This window comes from Ascaphus truei, chromosome 4 (genome assembly GCF_040206685.1).
Source record: "Ascaphus truei isolate aAscTru1 chromosome 4, aAscTru1.hap1, whole genome shotgun sequence".
NCBI lineage: Eukaryota > Metazoa > Chordata > Amphibia > Anura > Ascaphidae > Ascaphus > Ascaphus truei.
Window position 1 is genome coordinate 308,768,211 of NC_134486.1, and position 22,397 is coordinate 308,790,607.

Sequence of the window (22,397 nt, forward strand, 5' to 3'; positions counted from 1 at the left end):
ATCAGGTAACCTCCAACACGCATACTTCAACAAGCTAATGTTGTCAGGTTAACAAAACAGAACCTACTGCATGTCTGTGCCTTGTATCACAGTTATACAATGACGGGCATTTGATGTACCTAATCCTTTGACAAACTTCATAAGGCACATAATGTAATCAGTGGCTGCATTGGCAAAAACTTGAATGTTGTCTGTGTTCAGGAATGCTTCAAAGACATCAAACACTGGAGCCTGACGTTTCCCTGTCGGAAGAGAGGAAGATCGCTGTTGGTTGTGATCTCGTAAGGTAAATGAAGACAAATAAGTAATAATTTTGAAATGTTTTTTTTTTTTTTTTTTTTTAATTACTACTTTATTTAGAAAACTGTAAATACATAAAAATTAAAATGAAACCATAAAGAAACTTATGAATGGATTAAATAGCTTTTGAATGACACACTTTATTATTTTATTGGTTCATCTAGCTGCTCTGCAGATGACCACCAACAAAGGAATACAATGGTGATGCCAAGAAACTATACATTTTGAATGTGGAGGTTAAAGTAAAGAAAGGTAATTGAGTTAATAATAAATAAATAGGGAAAACATAAGACATACTGTGTAATATACTGTACATGTAATATACAAGACTTCACTGTGAAGGTGTTGAGATGAAAAGAAATGAATACAATTAGAAAGGTTTCAGACATTGGCAAGTTTTAGCACTGTGACTCAGAACTTGAATGCAATTCAACAAGTCTTTGTAAGAAGAGATGTTGCATCCTCAGAAAATGCTTTGGCTGGAGAGGAAGAAAGGGAGGGAGCGCGAGAGGATTTTGTAGCATACCCATCTCACAATAAATGATCAATCTTGTGAACTCTCACTGAGCTCTGATTTTTGGTGAAAACTAGAAATTCATGGTGCAAATGTGTGATTTTTGCAAAATGTTTAGCCAATTAAGGTCTGGCAAAAGGTTTCTCCAGGAACCAAATTTGAACCTTCTCCCCCCCCCCCCCCACAAAAACAAAATGTTGCAAATGCATTTTGGATAGTTTCTCATATCTCTAATTATAATACAAAATGAATGTGTCAGGTGTCAATATGGGTATTAAGAGGTTAAGAGTTTTTCTATGCGGCCATTCTAGAAACAATATATTGTATACAAATGTGTAGGAGAAATCAAAATTTGGGTCAAAAAGAAAAAAAATACTTTCAAATAAGATTGAATAAGAGGAATATTTTAAAATAATAATTGTATACATACACACAGTAGTAATATGCAAATTAAAGACAAGTAGCACGTTTGATGATGGGGCAGTAAATCAGAGAGGTTTACAATGGAACTGGCTAAAATGATATAAATATGTGAGAAATATTGTTAACATTTCAGGGAAAGAGAAACATATTGTATAGTGAACAGCCAACCACGTCTAGACTCACCCATGGAGTAATCACCAACAAGGTACTCCTTAACATCAGACTTGTTGCTATGTACCGTTTCCAGAGCACTGAACAGAGGTCTCCATCCTGACTGGATCTGAGGCGAGCACACCTCTACCAGCTCTCCAATGGATGTAATCACCTGGAAAATACATACTGTAATGTGCCAATGAATTCTCCATGCTGAAGGGGTTGACCGTGTTACTTTGAAATGCAAATGTTTGCCGATAATAACCCGGAGACATTATCTGCAGTTTAACCACTGTATGATATGTGACAACGAAGCAAATGTACTCATGAGTTTCCTATCTGTGACCTAATGTTTCATTGCAATTTGTGCCATCCCAATAGTGACATCTACTGGCAGCAATCTAATTACCTACTGGTAACCAAATGTGAAATACTCGAGGACTAGAGTTGGCCACTCCTGTTCCAAAGGGCCACCAACAGGTCAGGTTTTAAGGATATCCCTGCTTCAGCACAGGTGGCTCAGTCAACGACTGAGTGATTGAACCACCTGTGCTGAAGCAGGGATAACCTTAAAACCTGCCATGTTGGTGGCCCTTGAGGACTGGAGTTGGCAGCCCCTGGTCTGGAATGTGGTAAGTGTGCAATGTTGTACAATCCCTGAAACTCGTTAGATCACAATTGGTTGGCAACGAGTAAAAATGATGAGGTAAACATAGAGGAAAGAAGGAACATGAGCGAGGGAATGAGGATGCTAGCACAGACAGACACTAAGGCCCATATCTACTTCTGTTACTGAACACCCCACCTCTAGAACAACTGACCCGAGTCACTCAAACCCGCCTTCTGCCTTTCAAGTTCTTTCAAGTCTTTGGCTGTTTCCTACTTCAAACATGTTTGTAACTTATAAGGTTGTCAACTGATTATTTTGTACCCAGGACATACTTGAAAACAGTGTTAATATTTGTGGCTAGTGTTCAGAATAAACTTCCGAATCACAGATACTACGAATTCCGAGAAACTGATTTAGGGATATTCTTGACGGAAATAATCAAATCTCAATAAATTAATATTTTTATAAATGAATTATTAAAAGATATGATTATCATCATGATAAATTGGTAGATGTTGAAAGAGTATTTATTTAGTATTGTGCTGCAAGCTTATCCGACTGTAAGCTCCCCAAACTTGGTATTGATGGGAAGACAATAATAATTTCCAGAACCGTATAACATTGAACGAACAATATTCATAAAATTATGTTACTATGACATTTATTCGGTACTATATATATACTTCCTTACAGTGGTTCAGGAAATTATTTGGCTATACTTAGGGTTATTTTAGACCCCATAGATAACCCTTTAACCCTTTAACTTGTGAGTGTGTATTGTGAGTGTGATATCCATTTGTGCATACAAGTTTAACTGTGTATTAGCACAATTTAATGAATAACCCTCCTCTCACTATTCTGACTTCAATGGGAGTTTCTGTGCAATAGTGCCCTGATCTGCACTATTCCAGTAAAATTGATAACCCTCTAAGTGTATATATGTGTTCATATCTAAATGTTATTCCCAGCCAGGGCTGCCGATAGCTTTCCCGGGGGCCCAGGACTAGAGTTTCCACCTGGGCCTCCAGTGTCATCGTCCCTTCAAGCCCTACTCTCTTTCTCTCACACACCTCCTCACTCTCACCAGCTCTATTTCTCTCCTTCTCCCTTTGTCTCTCACCCCCCTCTCACTATTCGCTCCTCTATTATTTCCAACCTCTATCACAGTTTACCTTCTTTCTCCCCCTGTCACTCATCCTCCCCTCTCTACCTCCCCCCTCACCCAATCCCCCCCATCGCTCACCCACTTAATTTTAACTCACCCCTCTCCTCTCACTAACCCTCCTCTCCTAATTCCCCTTCACTTAATCCCTCCTGCTTCCTCTCAAACATCTCTCTCACTCAATCCCTCCCCCTAATTTTGTGGGGTAGCCTCCGGTCCCACGACAGAGGGGAGCTGGGGCCCTGGGCAGATGCTTGTGGTTGGGTCCAACTTCCGGCACTGGACTGGTACACCGGTGGGTAAGGGGGGTGGGGGTTGTTTGGCATGTGAGGGCTGGGCCGAACTTTCAGCCAGGCCAGGGACACTTGTCTCAGCTTTCCCCATCTGTTGCGACCCTGATCCCAGCATATTTGCCAACTGGCTTTTAACACACACATTTTTCATGGGGGCACTCCTGGTATTTGTAATATTTTCTTGGGATCAGACCTAATAGTATTTGGCTTTATGTCCAGTGATCCAGGTTGTACTCAGTTTTCTTACCTGGTCCTGTACGTCCTCATCACAGAGCTCTAGTTGCATGATGCGCTCAAATGGCCTGAAGAGGGCCTCATTAAAATGGAAATGTGGTGGCTCACTCCAGTCGGTCAGGACCTCAGTCATAACGTCATGAATGAAGGAGACGGCCTTCTGGGAAACATGTCTTTCTTTGTGGCAAGCTGCCTGAAAGGAACAGGACAAGAGACAGTGAAACACATTTCAACTTCATTTCATGAAAAGGATATGTTAATGGTGTGAAAAACACATCTTCTCACACACGCTCTCCCCTCTGCTCTCTCCCCCCTGTATCCCGCTACATATTCTCTGGGATATCCCCATACAAGAGCTACCAACAGTGGTTCACAGTGTGAATTCCGTGTACGTATCCTACATGATGCATGTGTGGTGTGTAGAGCCATTGCCAGAAGGCTGTGTGGGGGGGCTCACGCTCTGTTTTCTTGACTCGCGTATTCCTGAGTTGATACTGAGGTAGTAAACAAATGTGAGCAGCTCTTCAAATCTAATTTATGCACGGTTCTCTACTTATGTCTGCTTTTTGGTCACATGTACTGGGAAAAAGTTGACACTTCAGGAAAGGAAAACAAAATGATTAATGATTTAGGTTACCGCAACAGTCAAGTGTGTGGCAACGGCAATTTAATGGCAAGAAGTACAAAATCATGCACTCGGCCCACATAGGCCCAAAAGCATTATTCAGGATAAGTGGCACTATAGAGGAATGTGACTGAGCCTGGGAGTCATGATTTTATCTGACTTAAAAGTAGGCAAGCATTGTAACAGAGAGATGGGCGAAGCGAGTAGGATGCTCGATTGTATAGGTAGAATTACTCGCACTGAGAGGGGAGAGGTAATGATTCCGCTTGATAGATCATTGATAAGACTTCACTGAGAATATACTATGTTCAGTTCTTTAGACCAAATTTCAGGGAGGACCTAAAAATTAAAGGCTGTGCAAAGAAAAGCAACTAAACTTGTACATGTGGTAGTAGAGGAGATCCAAGGATTCCAGCGGTGCACAGCTCGTAGAAATGGGAGACCAGCAGGGTGTTGTTTAAAAATAAATTTTTATGAGGACAACATGGTATGGGGGACACGCTCTGACGCGTTTCGGACTAGCATAGTCCTTAATCATAGAGCTGACTCGCGTCTTCACTTCCCCCTGTTTTATGCATTATACTCCTCCCACTTGCGTCATCGCCGTGTGTTTTTTGGCGCCAAAATCGCCGCAAATAAACCCCATTGGTTGCTGTGCCCGTTGGAGGATGCATCAGCTGTGCGCACACCCCTCAGGCGACCCGTGCCGCGCCGTTGCTAGGCAACCGCCATACACAATAGCATAGCTCATCCCAGTAGCGCTGGTTGAGTGTAGGCACCTCCCCCTTACGTCATCGCGCTATGTACTGCAGCGCGTGAGTCGCCGGTATGGAACCTCACTGGCTGTTGGTCTAGCCTATCAGATGTCTAATCGCGTGGGTTGGCGACGTTGCTAAGCAACCGCCACAAACCATAACATTGGTCTTCCCTGCATGACAATGTTTATGCTATTAGTGCTCATATATTGGCCACGCGAACGGATCGGGAGGGGGGGGGGAAGGAGGGGGGGGGGGGGAAACAGGAGGTGGAGCCATAGAACAAGGGGGAAGGAGAAACAACATACAATAAATATGGTATAACATGTCCAGTGACATCAATGACATACATAACAAAACAAGAACAATAAACATTAAGTATTGAAGATTAAAAATTATTTTGCGAATCTTATAACCTCAATGGAGGTACTCATATACTACTATGGGCAATATTGTGTACTGACTATATCTTACATACATAATTTACTGAGCTTATATGATAAATGATATAGTTTTTATATATATTTGCCCTTCCTGTAGTCTAAGTAGGGACATATTACTGTTCATTATGATTGAGGTTTGTGTATTGTACATATTGTGGTACATGTTCCTTTGTGAGACTATGCAGAGGGCACTTAGCATAAAATAAAATAAAATAAAACACTACGTGCCTTGAAAAATATCTGAATTCAAAAATACATAACTCCCCCAAACTAATAGGGTATAGATGATATATTAATTAATATGATAAGTTAATTGAGGAAATCCAAACGATGAAATCCAAACGATGGTGTTTTTTTCACACGAAGACCCCTAGGGATCCTCTTCGTGAGGATATAATTGTCTAGAGTGGTGATGTCCCACCAGAGTCTTATATTGGTTAATAGGGTTTTCTCAAGTTTAGAAAAGTATATTTCCAAATCAGCATGGTCTTCAACCATATCTAGGGGGACATTCTCAAAAAGGTGCGCAGCTCTGCGTTTTCTCCCCGAATTGTCTGCACATTTATGCACAAATGTATCATTCACAGAGTCTCCTGATTCAGATCCTTCAATGTCCTCCTCCATTGCGGAAACAAATCCCCCATAAACCAATATTAAAATTGAAAAAATATTGAAAAACACCGTCTTGTGGTGACTTAAGCTGGTCTCTAAATACCATTTAGTCCATCAATACTGATCTTCGTCCTCAGATGAGCTACTGTACATCCAGTTATGATGTGTAGTTATGGGGCATGAGTCCCAAATACAGTGCTCAATCTAAGTCAGAACTATAACATATAATAAAGTCCATGAACTTATGGGAAGTCAGCCTTTTTGCATAGTAAGATATTGGACCCAGTGCTTGATAAATACATCCACAATGACGTTATCATTGGAACAAATAAGTAAGGGTTAACATACCGTTAGTTTGTAGGATTGCGCCATACATGACCCTTTTGCTGCTTGCACTGTTACCGGTCATCAAGTCTCAAAGAGACATGCAATACTCACATAGGACTACTTCCCTGGGTGCGTGCATCCACGCTCAGTGTACAAATGGTAGTAGAGGAGATCCAAGGATTCCAGCGGTGCACAGCTCGTAGAAATGGGAGACCAGCAGAGATCAATTAGATCAGTGAAGGTGAGAATTACAGAGCATATACGCAGCATCAAAAACAAAGATGAACGTTTTCCAGTAGCGCGCCACTTTAACGCATGTCCACATGGATCCATTAAAACACTCACATACAGTGCCATTGAGAAGATCTCTATACATCCCAGAGGAGGAAATAGGGAGGCACTATTGAACCGCCGAGAAATGTTCTGGATTTATGCCCTTGGGACAATGGCACCCAGGGGCATGAACCAGGACTGGGAATTGAAACATTTCCTCAATTAACTTATCATATTAATTAATATATCATCTATACCCTATTAGTTTGGGGGAGTTATGTATTTTTGAATTCAGATATTTTTCAAGGCACGTAGTGTTTTATTTTATTTTATTTTATGCTAAGTGCCCTCTGCATAGTCTCACAAAGGAACATGTACCACAATATGTACAATACACAAACCTCAATCATAATGAACAGTAATATGTCCCTACTTAGACTACAGGAAGGGCAAATATATATAAAAACTATATCATTTATCATATAAGCTCAGTAAATTATGTATGTAAGATATAGTCAGTACACAATATTGCCCATAGTAGTATATGAGTACCTCCATTGAGGTTATAAGATTCGCAAAATAATTTTTAATCTTCAATACTTAATGTTTATTGTTCTTGTTTTGTTATGTATGTCATTGATGTCACTGGACATGTTATACCATATTTATTGTATGTTGTTTCTCCTTCCCCCTTGTTCTATGGCTCCACCTCCTGTTTCCCCCCCCCCCCCCCCTCCTTCCCCCCCCCCCCCCCGATCCGTTCGCGTGGCCAATATATGAGCACTAATAGCATAAACATTGTCATGCAGGGAAGACCAATGTTATGGCTTGTGGCGGTTGCTTAGCAACGTCGCCAACCCACGCGATTAGACATCTGATAGGCTAGACCAACAGCCAGTGAGGTTCCATACCGGCGACTCACGCGCTGCAGTACATAGCGCGATGACGTAAGGGGGAGGGGCCTACACTCAACCAGCGCTACTGGGATGAGCTATGCTATTGTGTATGGCGGTTGCCTAGCAACGGCGCGGCACGGGTCGCCTGAGGGGTGTGCGCACAGCTGATGCATCCTCCAACGGGCACAGCAACCAATGGGGTTTATTTGCGGCGATTTTGGCGCCAAAAAACACACGGCGATGACGCAAGTGGGAGGAGTATAATGCATAAAACAGGGGGAAGTGAAGACGCGAGTCAGCTCTATGATTAAGGACTATGCTAGTCCGAAACGCGTCAGAGTGTGTCCCCCATACCATGTTGTCCTCATAAAAATTTATTTTTAAACAACACCCTGCTGGTCTCCCATTTCTACGAGCTGTGCACCGCTGGAATCCTTGGATCTCCTCTACTACCATTTGTACACTGAGCGTGGATGCACGCACCCAGGGAAGCAGTCCTATGTGAGTATTGCATGTCTCTTTGAGACTTGATGACCGGTAACAGTGCAAGCAGCAAAAGGGTCATGTATGGCGCAATCCTACAAACTAACGGTATGTTAACCCTTACTTATTTGTTCCAATGATAACGTCATTGTGGATGTATTTATCAAGCACTGGGTTCAATATCTTACTATGCAAAAAGGCTGACTTCCCATAAGTTCATGGACTTTATTATATGTTATAATTCTGACTTAGATTGAGCACTGTATTTGGGACTCATGCCCCATAACTACACATCATAAACTTGTACATGATTTGCATCATTGAGCTAATCAGCAAAGACTAATGGACCCTAATATGTACAGCTTGTTGGGCAGAAGGGAAAGAGGAAATATTAATGAAACTCTCAAATATATCAAGGCTTTCAACAAGTTACATCACGGAAGCATATTTAAGACAAAGAGAAAGACTAGAACAAGATTGTAACTGTATATTGTAACCATAGAAAATAGGGTTAAGAGTGTGTAAGAGAAATTTTGTATCACAGATTTACAAAAGATTTAAAAAAAATCCTCTTGTCCTATGGGGTTTTAATGTTTTTTTATTCTATGATAGATCTGCATCAGTATCTCACCAGGAAACCTTTGATACATGACTACCAGAAATGGACCTGCATTTTTCTTGCTCCAATACATGCATCTGGAATAGCTTAGAACAGGGGTGCGCAAACTGGGGGGCGCAAGATTTTTCAGGGGGGGGGTGGGCGCGGCGGTTGCAGCGGCCCAGCGCTCTTCCCCCAAGGCATTGAAATTAATGCCGGGGGATCGCTTGAGGTCCCTACAACTTCACATAGTTGCATAGACGCTGCGGGGTCACATGACGTCACGTTGACATGGTCGCGTCGAGAGCCGGAGCCAAGGTAAGGGAGAGGGGGGGGGGGGTGGTGGGGGGGCACGAGCAGGGAGGGAAGCAGGAAGGGGGCCGCAGGAGGGAAAAATTGCGCACCCCTGGCTTAGAAGATATGTTTCTACCATTCACTCCCAAACTGATCTTTTAAAAATGATGTCAATATTTTGCTGAATCTGTAAAGAATCTATAAGCTGTAGTTCCTATTTACTGATGACCAGTGGAACACAGAATGCCAATATTAGGACACACTGTATGGACGTGTACACAGAACCTACATCCATCATGTGGATGGAACCATTTGTCTTTGTTGTTACCTCTACAAAATGAGGGGCCACCAAGCTCCAGCAGCGCATGATATGGAGCAGGGGACGGGATTTACTGCGGACGATGCGTAGCATCACGTCCCCAAGGCGGAACAGGTGGAGAGCACTTCTTCTGTCCTGAGTGGATTTAATCTCCCCTATAAAGCATTAAAAAACAAATTCACTACATTTTCACATTCCCCTATGAGGCTGTGTGGGTCAAAGAAATACATTCTGCAGTACTAGCTCCTTTGATGTCCCCTCTGGTAAAGTCTATTAAGTACCTATTTGCTAGATTCTAGATCAGGAGCTGCCAACTCCAGTTCTCAAGGGCCACCAACAGGTCAGGTTTTCAGGATATTGCTGCTTCAACACAAATGGCTCAATCAGTGGCTCTTCTTTAACTGAGCTACTTATTGAGCCACCTGTGCTGAAGCAGGGATATCCTTAAAAAATGACTTATTGGTGGCCCTTGAGGACTGGAGTTAGCCACTCCTGATCTAGATCGTAAAAATATACATTCTATCTCTAGAGTCATAATCGCTCTCACAGAAATCCCAAGGCCTTGCTTGTACTTTACTCACACTAAAAATTCATACTGTGAATACCTCAGCTTTGGTCTCAGCTATAAACATACTGGCCAACATGAAACATTTGTTCACTGACATTTTGTAAGAAAATACACAAGTCTTCGTCATCTTCCATTGACTTGCATTGGGTGGAGCACACTATATTTTATTTTTTTTTACAGTCTCGCTCTAAAATAAGGAAAGTTGACCAGTATAATTATAAAAATAAATTCAATACATTATGCAGCTTTCAGTCTAGAATCAAAACTAGTTTTGAGCCACGTCATCAGTTAGGACAAGAAGGCAAAAATCTAATCCTGAAACGAAACTTTCATAATTTTTATACTACTCTTCCAATGTCTTTAGAGCACAATTCAAACACTATATATTTTCCCTGTACAGATAGTCCTCGCTATCCAACGTTTCACTTTACAATGAATGGCATATCCTACGCAACCCTATGGGCCGTTTTTCGATGCCGGAATGCGTTATCCAACGCTCACCGCCACTGATTAACATGGGACTCACTTTACAACGGTCTCACTATCCAACGCTACTTCCAGAACGGATTCCATTGGATAACCGAGGACTGCCTGTACTGTTTCCCTAAATGTACTTCTGTAAAAGAACAGTACAGTTTAGTAAGACTATAAGTAGCCTCTGGGCTTCCAAAGGATTCCTCACCTGGATGAAAGAAGTCCTACCTGGCATTGCAAGGGAATAATCTACAGTGTCCGTGACAGAATGAAAGAGCTGAGCCTGGGAGGCTTTCTTCAACTGGTAAAGGAAGCCACTCAGTGCCACCAAATTAAGCTTGTCAGCAGCACCTTCAAACAGCCTGTGGGGAAAAAAGAACTCAGTTATGCCCAAGGCATCTCTCTATGTCCATATCAATGCAAAGACAGACAGTCTGAACACTCATGTATTAGACTATTTATAGCTATTGATTACATACACCCTAACTACTGTGGGTGGATTGGCTGTCTGTTTATCGTCCTACCATAAAGGTGAGTTTTGACTTGAAGTGCACAAAGCAAAATTACCCTTTTGCTAAAAACTATGGCCCCTATTTCATATGCTTTCTGTTTCCCCCCTTGCTCCAGCTCTACATCATATTGAATGGGATTAATACTTTCCGGGGTGTGACTGATGAATGGGAAGTCTGAAGCAGAATAACAATGTGAAAAGAAACTGAACATGTTTATTTTTACAATTTGGTCTGTTCTGTTGTACATTACAATTCATGGCTTCTTGCCCATCCAAAAAAATAAAATAAATATATATATAAAATTTTTATATATATATGTAATATATATGTAATGTGTGTTAGCTACCATGGACATGATACAGCCCTTTGCATTATGCCTCTTCTGTAAATTATGAGCCTTCATGATTCCCTTTAACTTTTTTGCATCTTCAACTTCATCTGAAGTTTTTAACTCTTTTACTGCACCAAAGTTTGGAAATAGCTGATGTAAAGTACACATCCGGGAGTTCATGGAGGATGACACAATGATAGTTTTATCATTGTAGATTTGTCTTGATTACACAGCACTGAAAAGACTTTATGCAGATTTTTGACAGAAAACTTATTTTTGTGCCCCGTTGGATAGAATGACTTTCCCATGCTAACAAGGCGATGACGGTAGAATTCAAGCGTCAATTGTGAACATTTCTCATGTAACTCTCTCACTTCTTATAAACTCACCTTCATTACTGCATCAGGATTCTCTCCTAAATTACAGATAAACTGATAATGATATAAAACCTTATACATTTTCACGTTTTCAACATTAAACACTGATCACGTTTTTGGGTAAGTAATGCTCCCTGTAATACAAATCTTATAAACCCATTGGTCCAAGTGGTAATATCATGCATGAAAGCCGTAAACTAACACATTGGCAAACAAGGGGGAATACTTATTTGTAACGGTTATCATATAGGCCAAGAAAGGGAGAGATTCTTTGTAAATCACATTATTCTTTGCAAGAGGAATACAGTCGGTTTGGAGATAAGTGAAAATTGTGCAACCAACCAGTTGTATTACACTTCTATTCAGAGACTACATAGATAGTGCATCTTCACAATGTCGTTACTCACTTATCTGCTTGTGTGGACAATGTGCAGACGGCTTTAGCAGCGTTGCTTCCGCTCATCAAGCTGGTCGCTCGGAAGTCAAAAGTCCGGCCCTTTGTTCCTTCCTTGATTAGTTCATGAATTGGGACTGGCTGGATGATGGGGCTCTTGCCGAGTGTGCCCTGTTGCTTGGTGCTATTTTCCTGGGAAATATCTGCAGAGAGGCCCTGAGCGTCTGCGGTGGACTGTGTGATGGTCACGGGAGGCTGGGATGTGCCGTCGCTGAAATGTGTGTGTTCTAAGGTGCTGATGTATTCACAAACCCTAAAAAGAAATTACAAAGACAAAAGGGGGGGGGGGATATGCATGAATAACCCATTTAGTGCCTCTTTGGCATAGCAGGGTTTAAATAAAAACTGTTCATGTTTGGTGTACTGTACTAGAAAATGCCCATTCTGCACTGCCGTGACATGGCATGTTTTTGCACTTGTCTGTCACCGAAAAACGAATTTTTATAAGAAATAATAAAACTTAAAGGCCTAGAATAGATTCACAGAGGTCAGGTATTTACTTAAGGCACTGAGCCAAGTTAATGTCTCAGTAAGTGCTAATGGGTATCTTGGAAGCTCACTTAAGCTGTGTAAAGTGCTCTTTTGAGCTGTAACGAGCCTTGCATTAACTATAACGGCCGTTAGTGCTAAGAATATGCAAAAGATGTGTTGCATCTGATAACACCTATTTACAGAGATTCTTTACAGTTAATGCAGGGATTTAACGAGACGTTACTTATGTCATACCTATAGGTGGTGTTACGCCCATCGAGAGAGAGTGCGTGTACAGATGTCTCTCCACATGTTGTATAAGGGGGGTTTGGGGAGGTACATAAGCAACTTGGGACTCAAGCAAAAAAGAGTGTCTATCTCTCTCTGTCTCGCATGTAATTAGCTTTGTGGATGTGCGTCAACTTCAAGGAAAAGAACATCTGTTAATGATTTGGAGAACGTCTCGTTATTAGTATGGAATTAGAGGACGTCTATGGATCTGGGCCAAAGACCTTTCATTTCAATTAGCATGTATACCACTGCAAGGTGTGCCGTGTATTTTACCATTTGTTCTGTGTCTACGTCGACTGTTCTCTCAATGATAATTAACAGACGAGCCCTTCTTCACAGAAGTGATGTCTCTAATGTTTGGAAGCGCTTAGTTGGCATTTTGGACAGCTAGAAAAGATCAGCAGCTTTCAGTTATGTATTGCATTTTCCTGCAGCATGTCCACTTTCTCAAAAGACAACGCTCACACAAACTGCTTCTTTTGAATCAGCAATCTGTAACATGCGGCCCAATGATAAAATATGGGCCTCTGAGATTATTGCAAAGCTGAGACTTGTATAAACTTCTCATCAGTGTAAAGTTAAGTAAGCAGAACCTTTAGTTCCGTAGCTGTCTCCTTGTAACACACTTTGGATCAGTAATAATGAGCAGTAACACTAAAGGCATAACATATCCATGTAACACTCTGACTTTGTGTTCTTCTCCTTAGTTCCTTCATATTCACAACGGTTTGTCATAGTAACATTAGTGCACAGCACAGAAGAGGATTTAGTGCATGTACCTGAACACATGTGGCCAGCAGTCTTGATTGTGACTCCCCATCTCCAAGCCCACATTAAGGATGGCGTCCATACAGAGCACATGTGCGGTGTGCAGGCGATAGCCTCCCAGCTTACCCATCTGTTCCAGTTTCTGCTTTACTGCTCAATAACATGAAACAAAAACAGTATTCATAAACCTTGTACTAAAAGCTCAGAATAGGGGGCACTGTCCAGTGATCTAGGACATGCTATCCTCTGCAGGGCAACCCCATTTTAAGCTGCAATCCCTGTTACTTCAAAACACTTTGAAAGCGATGTCTATCCAAGGGGTGGCCAACTGTAGTCCTCACGGGCTACCGACAGGTCAGGTTTTCAGGATATCCCAGGATATCTTCGACTGAGCCACCTGTGCTGAAGCAGGGATATTCTGAAAACCTGACCTGGTGGTAGCTCTGGAGGACTGGACGTGACCACTCCTGGTCTACCCCAAACAAATGTAATTACAATTAAAGTAAACATTTGGTAGTTTTGGTTTCTTTGAAAAAGTTCTAACCGTCTTCTCTTTGGGACACTTTGAATGGGGGACTGCTTGCCAAGCAAGCATTTGCTAAACCTCCAGCGTACCCCTGTTGCTGATAGAGAGCAAATATTGATAATGAGGGAGGAGGATGTGCCTGTGCCAACTAGCACATAGGTCTATATTACTGTACGTACTTTTTTCTCTGAAATATCAAAATAAGTATTTTTTACTTTTCCAAAAAGTTTCCAGCTTTTCTGCTTGCCAAGTTTCATTAAAAAAACACAAACAAAAAAAAAACAACACACTTCCCCCCCCCCCCCCCAAAAAAAAATCTGAGGATAAGTCTCTCAGGTTTTGGTTCCAATGTTTCCTGGAATAGAAAGTTATTTCCGATCTTCAAAGTTGGATTTCAAAACCTGACCCATCTCTAAAAAATGATAGCCTTGAATAAAGATGTGCACATGTGCATTATTACATAGAAGGAAAAAATCAAGCATTTGTGACATACAAAAATAATCCAGAAATTCTCTGTGTTCTTAACTTCTTGCAACAAATGTATTAATTAAAAAAAAAATTTTTTTAATTTTTGTTTACTATTTACTATATTCTGTATCTTATTATATATTTGAGAAAGCACTGTATGCCTGTCTGCATCTTCCTGTGTCCCTAGGGGAAATCTCATTGGTCCCTTGGGCCGCCCGACCCCGCACACCTCTCATTGGCCTGAGGCAGAGTGACGAGACACACACACACACACACACACACACACACACACACACACACACACACACACACACAGTTGCTTGGCCTCACTCTCCCCCGTCAGTTGGACCGCAGCTCACCTTCCACACCCCCCCCCCCTCCTCTCCCGGTGCCCCTCACTTTCTCCCCCCTCCCCACCTCACCCAAATCCCCACGCTCCGCAACATCCCCAACCGCACCATCACCCTCACCGTGTGCCGCTCCCGGAGAGGGGAAGCGCGGCCCTCCTGCTCAGCAGCAAACTCCAGGCTCCTCCCCCCTCGCTCACAACGAGGAACGGAGGGGAAGCGCGGCGCGGCCCGGGCCTCCTGCACTCCCCCTCATGTGCGCCGGCTCCCGGACGGAGGGGAAGCGCGGCGCGGGCCTCCTCCTCACATGCACCGGCTCCCAGACGGAGGGTAAGCGCGGCGCGGGCCTCCTGCCACTCTTGCCCCCCGCCAGCTTCCCGAACTCACCTCCTGCCCCAGCCAGATGCCACGGGGTCAAGGTAAGTCACCCACCGTCTCCCACCCACGCACTGTCACCCAGTCACCCACACACCCACCCAGTCACCCACACAGTCACCCAGTCACTTTCACCCAGTCACCCACTTTCACCCAGTCACCCACTCACTCACCCACCCACTCAGTCACCCACTCAGTCACCCACCCACTCACTTTGTCACCCACCCACTCACTCAGTCACCCACCCACTCACTCAGTCACCCACCAACCCACTCACTTAGTCACCCACCCACTCACTTAGTCACCCACCCCACTCACCCACCCACCCACCCAGTCACCCACCCACACACCCACCCAGTCACTTTCACCCAGTCACCCACTTTCACCCAGTCACCCACTCACTCAGTCACCCACTCACTCACTCAGTCACCCACCCACTCACTCAGTCACCCATCCACTCAGTCACCCACCCACTCAGTCACCCACCCACTCAGTCACCCATCCACTCAGTCACCCACCCATTCAGTCAGTCACCCAGTCACCCACCCATTCAGTCAGTCACCCACCCATTCAGTCACCCACCCATTCAGTCAGTCACCCAGTCACCCACCCATTCAGTCAGTCACCCGGGGGAAGCCTAAACCTGTCGTCGCCCCCCCAAAATTACATCCCGGGCAACGCCGGGTCTCTCACCTAGTTTGTTATAATTACTGTAATATTGACTTGGCAGCCTGTGCAAGTCTGCAATAACGCACCTTGTGTTATTGTATCAGTATGCTCAAGGGTTTCTTTATCGTCTTTCTCCTCCTGAACACAAGATGCAGCTGCCATTTGAGCCAGGGCAGATGCACAATTAGCAGCCACTCCTTAAATGAAAATGAATAGACATCGTTAGTACTGTAGTTGTGCATTATTCATAGCTTGTGAATATCAAAGGATGTAAATTGTAGTTTCTGGACCAAACAATAGCATGTAAATAGATTAACTTCAATTAGCTACATTACATAGATGTATAAACCTGTACTTATTAATTTAGCTATTTGCAACTTTGTGTTTTTTTTTTTTTCATTTTTATCACTTTTTTCAAATAAGTTTGATTAAGTATAAGGAATTTTCTGTTTAAATGTGCAAAATGGTTGCAAAGACCATAGTTGAAAGACTTTCTTGCAGAAAATATAAATAAATTGTAGATTTCAAAATGTGCCTAATTTGCATTTGCCATTGAATGATTTGTATATTGCTAGTTTTGATAACCAATGAGTTAGATCATCCTGCCATTATCTAGCCCTTACTACAATGTAAATCACGTTACCTAACCCTTACTACAATATAAGTCCCATTATCTATCACTTACAACAAAGTAACAAATAATCTAAGAGGCCTAATTTTTTGTCACGCTTATCGCTAAAAGCATTATTTATTGTTTAGCATGTCTGGAGCAATCTGCTGCACTATTAGGTTTAGGATATACTGTGCTACTATTAAACAGTGCTAGAGCACAACAAGTCAATGCAATCAACAAATGTTGATTAGCAAGGCAAGATACCGTAACTTACATTAGAACTATTGTATTGTAGCCTTAAAGATGAACATCACATTTGTAATGCAAGTGGATATCGGGTGCTACTTTGTGGCCTGTGAGTTAATCTACAAGCCCTTACATGTCTACTCCAGACAATAATTATCAACATTGGGGTCACTGCCAATGTCCTATGGAAATGAATAAAAAATAAAAAATACTGGATATGGAAGCATTTTCATTTGATGTTGTGCTAAAGCTAGAAGACTTCCTGTAACAGGGCAATTCTTAATACCTAAGGCACAGCTGAGGCGGGCTGCTTTTCTCAGGCCATCCAGACTCATGCAGATAGAGTCTCTCTCCTTCTGATTCTGCTCTTTTACTCCTTCGGCACCCAAAATGAATGCCAGCCCTTTGGAACTTCCTGCCATACGTCCAGTGAGTGGTGCAGACAAAGTGTCGATCAAGTTCTTCCAGCATCCGATAAGAATGTACCGTGCAAAAGCAACACCTGAGACAGAAAAGGGTGGCAACTTGTCTAATTACTACTGCATGTCAACATCTGGTGTTTCCCAAGGTGACAAAACATGGACGTTGTCACAAACAAAGAATTAAGGTACATAAGTAATAATTGCGCTGTGTTAATTGTTAAAGTAAACCCTTGTAGTCCTGGAAGGTTATACCTAACAGAGTTGGGGCAGTGCGTGAGGAGAGGAGATAGAGAAAAGTATCTTGTTGCCTGGAAGGGTAAACACAGCGAATTGATTGGTGGGCTGCTGGTCACAAGGTGGAGTTACATCACAAACCTCAGTTACTCAGGCAAGGAAAGGCAGTTAGGGGGAAACATCATGATGAGCATCTTCCCACCCTCCCTATATTAAAAGAGAGTTTACGGACAAGCTGAGGTTGAATGGTGTGTAAAACTGAAGCTACTAAGGGGGGTATAGTAATCTGGTGTGCTTGCGGGATGAGGTGGTTATGAAGTTATTTGTCACAACATTGGGGCATGTGAAGCCGGTAAGCAAGGGACTCTTGGGTAGGGAGTCAGTTGGTGGGGCCCGATAGGGTATGGTGGAGTGAATGTTGGTTACTAGCGTGGTGCCAGTAGGTTGAAATAAAATGACTGATGGTTACATTGGATGTGCCCACTGAGCTGGTCCATCCGGTAGCTGGCATGAAGCACTTTTCTGTATGGGGGTGCTACCAGGACTGATTTGGCTTATTGTTAAATTATTATACGCAGTACATGTTATGGCCAAATTACCGAAAATCATGCTATGTTGTTTTTACTGGTTGAGATGTGGATGGAATAGAGGTAATGTGTGTAGCCATGTATAAAAATGGTATACAGTTCTTTCTCATGCTGGCAGTACACCTGGTAAGTATGCAGGATTGCCAGCATCAATCATGGAGGTTTGCCCTCACACCCTGGTGATGTGTCATATGTACACAAGGGGTGTGGTAACATGCTCTGTGTCCACCGTTAGTGACACAAGAGGTGTGGCTGTTTTCTGAGTCTATGTAAGACACAGCACTGCCTAAAGTTAGTGTTGTTGTTGGAGAGATGGTTAATCAGTGGTTCTACAGAGTGCAATGTTAAGGAATATCTGCAGCGGTTAGGCTGTCAGATCCAATTGATAGCATACACTGTGTTCAGGGATCTGACACAGATGGTGATCTCCCTTAGGGGAGAGGTGACCCAACTCTTTTAAGAGGCCAGGAACTTCTGAGAGGGATGCACTACATGGAAATGAGCAGCTAGACTGACCGCTGTGAGGGGCAGTTTGCCTGAAGATGCTAATAAAGATGCCCAGTTTCACAAGACCCTTTCTGTGTATGAGTGGAGCTATTACACAGAAGGAGGCACCACAGAGGAGGTCCTCATCAGACACATCCCCCTGCGGCTGCAGAGAGCCTGATGAGGTGGAGGTGCTGCATCGGATGTGAGTAGGACTCTGATCGCACTATCTCAGATGCCCGTCATGCTGATATCCCCACTACCATCAATCGGGAGACTCAGGAATCCTGTAAGCTAGCAGGTGCCCCACACAACATACATACATGTAATGGGGCCAGTAGACCACAGGGGCCAATGTGAGATTGGGTGGGGGCCCGTAAAACCGTTACACGTGTTTTGCCCGGTATTGTGATACCCTGATATCCCTTCATGAAACAGCAGCAAATCGTCTGATTCCCATAGGGAAGTTTGTAGTACAATTACCATATTGGCTTATCACATTTTCACAATTGGATTTGGGAAGGATGGGCCAGATCACAATTCAGAATGATCCAAACAACAGAGTGTGGGGGAGGTGGGTTGATTTTAACTTCCCGAACATACACATCTATATTTATAATATGTGTGTGAGAATTAAACTTCCCCCTAACTCCACTTGCTGACACACAGCCAGCTGGTGCACCCAGGGCAGGTAAAAGTATCTGGTCTTGGGCTTTGTATTATCTTTTCTGGGGGTAAGATGATCTTTCGGGGAATGTATTTGTATGGAGATATTCACTCCGTACGTACAGCAAAATCATTTCCAAGGGCCATGTTAACGTGGCTTTTTATCTTCTTGGTTGAAAACAATGGATAATATAAATATAAATATAGGACTCATCAGTTAAGATCTGCCTGTTCTTTTCCAATGACATAAGACTGAAACCTCACACCAAAGCCTGTAACTATACATGTAAAAGAAGCAGCGAGTCAATACCTCCCATGGTTGTAGTGTCCATGTTCTTGTCATGAGGAATGGGAGATTGTGTTGATGCAGATACCAAAAGTTGGCCACCAATAGCACTGCTCCCCATCCCGTCAATGTCTGCAAAGGAAATAACATTCATGAAATACAAAGCTACTGTAGGTCCTGGATCAAGAAAGTCACTGGACAATTATTACTTCCATTGGTTCAACAACTTCTTACCATGACATACTAGAAGTACAATAGCCGGGAGTCATCAAAAAAAATGCGGGTTATCACTTGATTGGGCTCTATATCCCGCTTCGCACTTTGATGACTCCCAGCTAATGTCTGGGGGAAAGCTCGCCTGGTTCGGAGCTTCTCCCTAATCAATTCAATTTGCCATTACTGATAAGCAATTACCAGTGTCACACATAACTGCCCTTTATTCCCGAACTAGTTTCTTCTAAACAATAGATATTTTTGCATGGCTGAAACTAGTGTGATCATTTACCGTATTGTCACATAAGTGATGTGAATTTTGCTTTTTATTTTTATTATTTATTACAGCTAAATCTTAATGCTCCAAATTTGTCAGTGAGAAAGGACATCACATTTGCCACAAAACAAAGGACAATGATTTTATCAAAGGCACATTGCGCATATTAAATGGACTCACTTGGTTCTGGATTATTTGTTGATAAATCCAAGAATATTTGTATTCATATACTGTAGCTCCACCAATGTATGCAGCACTTTACAGAAGAAATAATACATTACAGGGAATTGTAATACAGTGCAACACACATGGGAAGTTCTATGTATGTTATATACCACCTCATCTCTCGTCCCGGTTGCTACCTTTGGTACTTTATGACATGCACCTTCTAACCATTTATTTAGGCTTTTTTTCATTTCCACTTGTGCAGCTGTTATCAACACCTTTAGTTTTTGTTTTTGGAGGCTTTTTCATTTTTAGGGTTGTGACTAGCACCCTACTCGTTGAGGCAGGAGGGATTCTTTATTTTTTTTTGAGTACCGAGCAGAATATATTCTTTTAAATTGAGCGTTGGACTGGCAAATTGAGTTGCAGGGGAAAAAATAGATGAATTAAACGTACCGCATAATGATTACACTTTGTTAGGGTTGCCGTTATGGGACTAGTACACAAGTCTTTATTTAACCTTTCACAGTTCAATGCATTATATTACTCATCACACAGCATTGTGTCACTCACTAATAAGCATTATAATGAGGGGAAGGCAGTGTCCCTCAGGGCTCCCCCAGAATCCCGACTCTCCAAGCATGTTCCTGTCCAGGACCTGGTGATACAGCTCCTCAATCCAGACTTGAGAAAACACCATTAATACACCACTGGACTGCACCAGCTTCATGAATTCCTTCTGCGGAGGCAACAAGCAGAGTATGTAAAGGAAAATCGCCACTAATCAATTCTTAATCACACCCATCATACACACAGCATTTTCAGTGGCTTAGACTAAGCATAGCCCATCTCATGCATGTGTCAAAACCCCTACTCTGACTGCATCACGCTTTTAGCCATAACTAATTATGTGTTATATGGTTAGAAATATCGTACATTTTGGGGGGTTAATAAGGTGGACTTAAATGTACTTTTTGGTACAACTGCTACCTCAGCCACTTGCACTTTGTGTGATTTGGGAAAGCCAGTTTATCTTACTGTGTCTCAACGTATCTCCCTGTGACTAGGTAATAATTACAGCATTGTTCCTCTCTCCTCTCTGTTGCCAGAATTCCACCTTAGCTTGAGAGCTGTTATTTAGATACACATTGTAAAGTACTGTAACTGTAACTGAAACAATGTAAACTAGCTCCCATCAATTTGCAACATGTTCTTATATTAACCTAACACTATATACGTTACAGTGCATTGTTGGGCAACAAGCGGTCTGGGTGCCGTATGCGGCCCCTGGGGGGCTTCACCTGTGGCCCCTGACATTGACACTCCAGCAGCCCACTCTCCCTTTCTCCTCGGTGCCGAGGGAATGGAGATGTTGCTACTGTGGATCGTATCATCTCCCAACTCCTCACCTGCTTAATGACGGTGCACTGATAAATACTGCTCCTCTCCTGCTCCCAATGTAAGAAGAGGAGCAGGACAGTATTCAACAGCATGCCCGCATTAATCAGCTGACCAGAGGAGGTGGGGAGAAGGTCCTATCCAAGCATAGAATGTCCTCTGTAATGTGCGGCTCTTAAAGTTTATCATGTTGCCTACCCTGACAATGTACAATATGATATAATACTATGTGCATGTACTGCAAATATAAAGAGAGTTAATTGTGTACATGTAGTCAATAAATATATTTATATTACACAAGAGCTGTACATTTGCAATACATACCCAAATAAATTATAACCAAGTGACACACCCACCAATGTGAGCAGTAATGTGAAAGAAGTTGCACTCCATTTTCATGAAGTCTATTTTTCTCTTTTGGTCTTTGGCTTCTTTTAGGAACATCCTTACAAAAGCAAGCTATGGGAACAAAATATTGCCAACAAATGCACATGATTGGAGAACAGCTATCTTCATTTATTGTATATACTACTACTACTTGGTCCAATGATTGGATAAGCGCTGACATTTTCTGGTCTTCATATGTAGCGAGTGCTCCAAATCTTTTGTGTAAGCACACTTACCAGCGTAACAGGAGGCATGGATGTTTTCTTCCTGTAATAATCACTGCTGGAGAGCTTGAGGTTTAGCAGAAGGGAATAATAGGACACTGTATAAAGACTGTCTGCATTCAGCAGTGTCTGGAAACTTGTGTTACTGTTACTTTCAAAGCCTGGCGAATGCATCACACCTATGAAGAAAGAATGAGAATGTCACAGAGATGCAGATCAGCAAAACGTTCTAAGATTGGAATAAGAAT

General features: G+C 42.5%; 1 protein-coding gene across 2 annotated transcripts in view; it reads right to left on the reverse strand.

Moving 5' to 3' along the window:
* Positions 1–22,397, reverse strand: part of ARFGEF3 (ARFGEF family member 3) — a 127,025-nt gene that overhangs the window by 23,529 nt on the left and 81,099 nt on the right. For both annotated transcript variants that reach the window (XR_012801143.1, XM_075597828.1), the window contains exons 13-24: positions 22,162–22,328; positions 20,714–20,879; positions 19,510–19,617; positions 17,091–17,306; positions 16,032–16,142; positions 13,572–13,710; positions 11,984–12,283; positions 10,585–10,718; positions 9,324–9,469; positions 3,703–3,882; positions 1,421–1,562; positions 120–242 (exon numbers count right to left, since the gene is read on the reverse strand). Coding sequence is in view for 1 of the 2 variants with exons in the window: in XM_075597828.1 (XP_075453943.1) it covers positions 120–242; positions 1,421–1,562; positions 3,703–3,882; positions 9,324–9,469; positions 10,585–10,718; positions 11,984–12,283; positions 13,572–13,710; positions 16,032–16,142; positions 17,091–17,306; positions 19,510–19,617; positions 20,714–20,879; positions 22,162–22,328 (1,932 nt within the window). In the remaining variant the exon portion in view is untranslated. The remainder of the gene's footprint in view (positions 1–119; positions 243–1,420; positions 1,563–3,702; positions 3,883–9,323; positions 9,470–10,584; positions 10,719–11,983; positions 12,284–13,571; positions 13,711–16,031; positions 16,143–17,090; positions 17,307–19,509; positions 19,618–20,713; positions 20,880–22,161; positions 22,329–22,397) is intronic.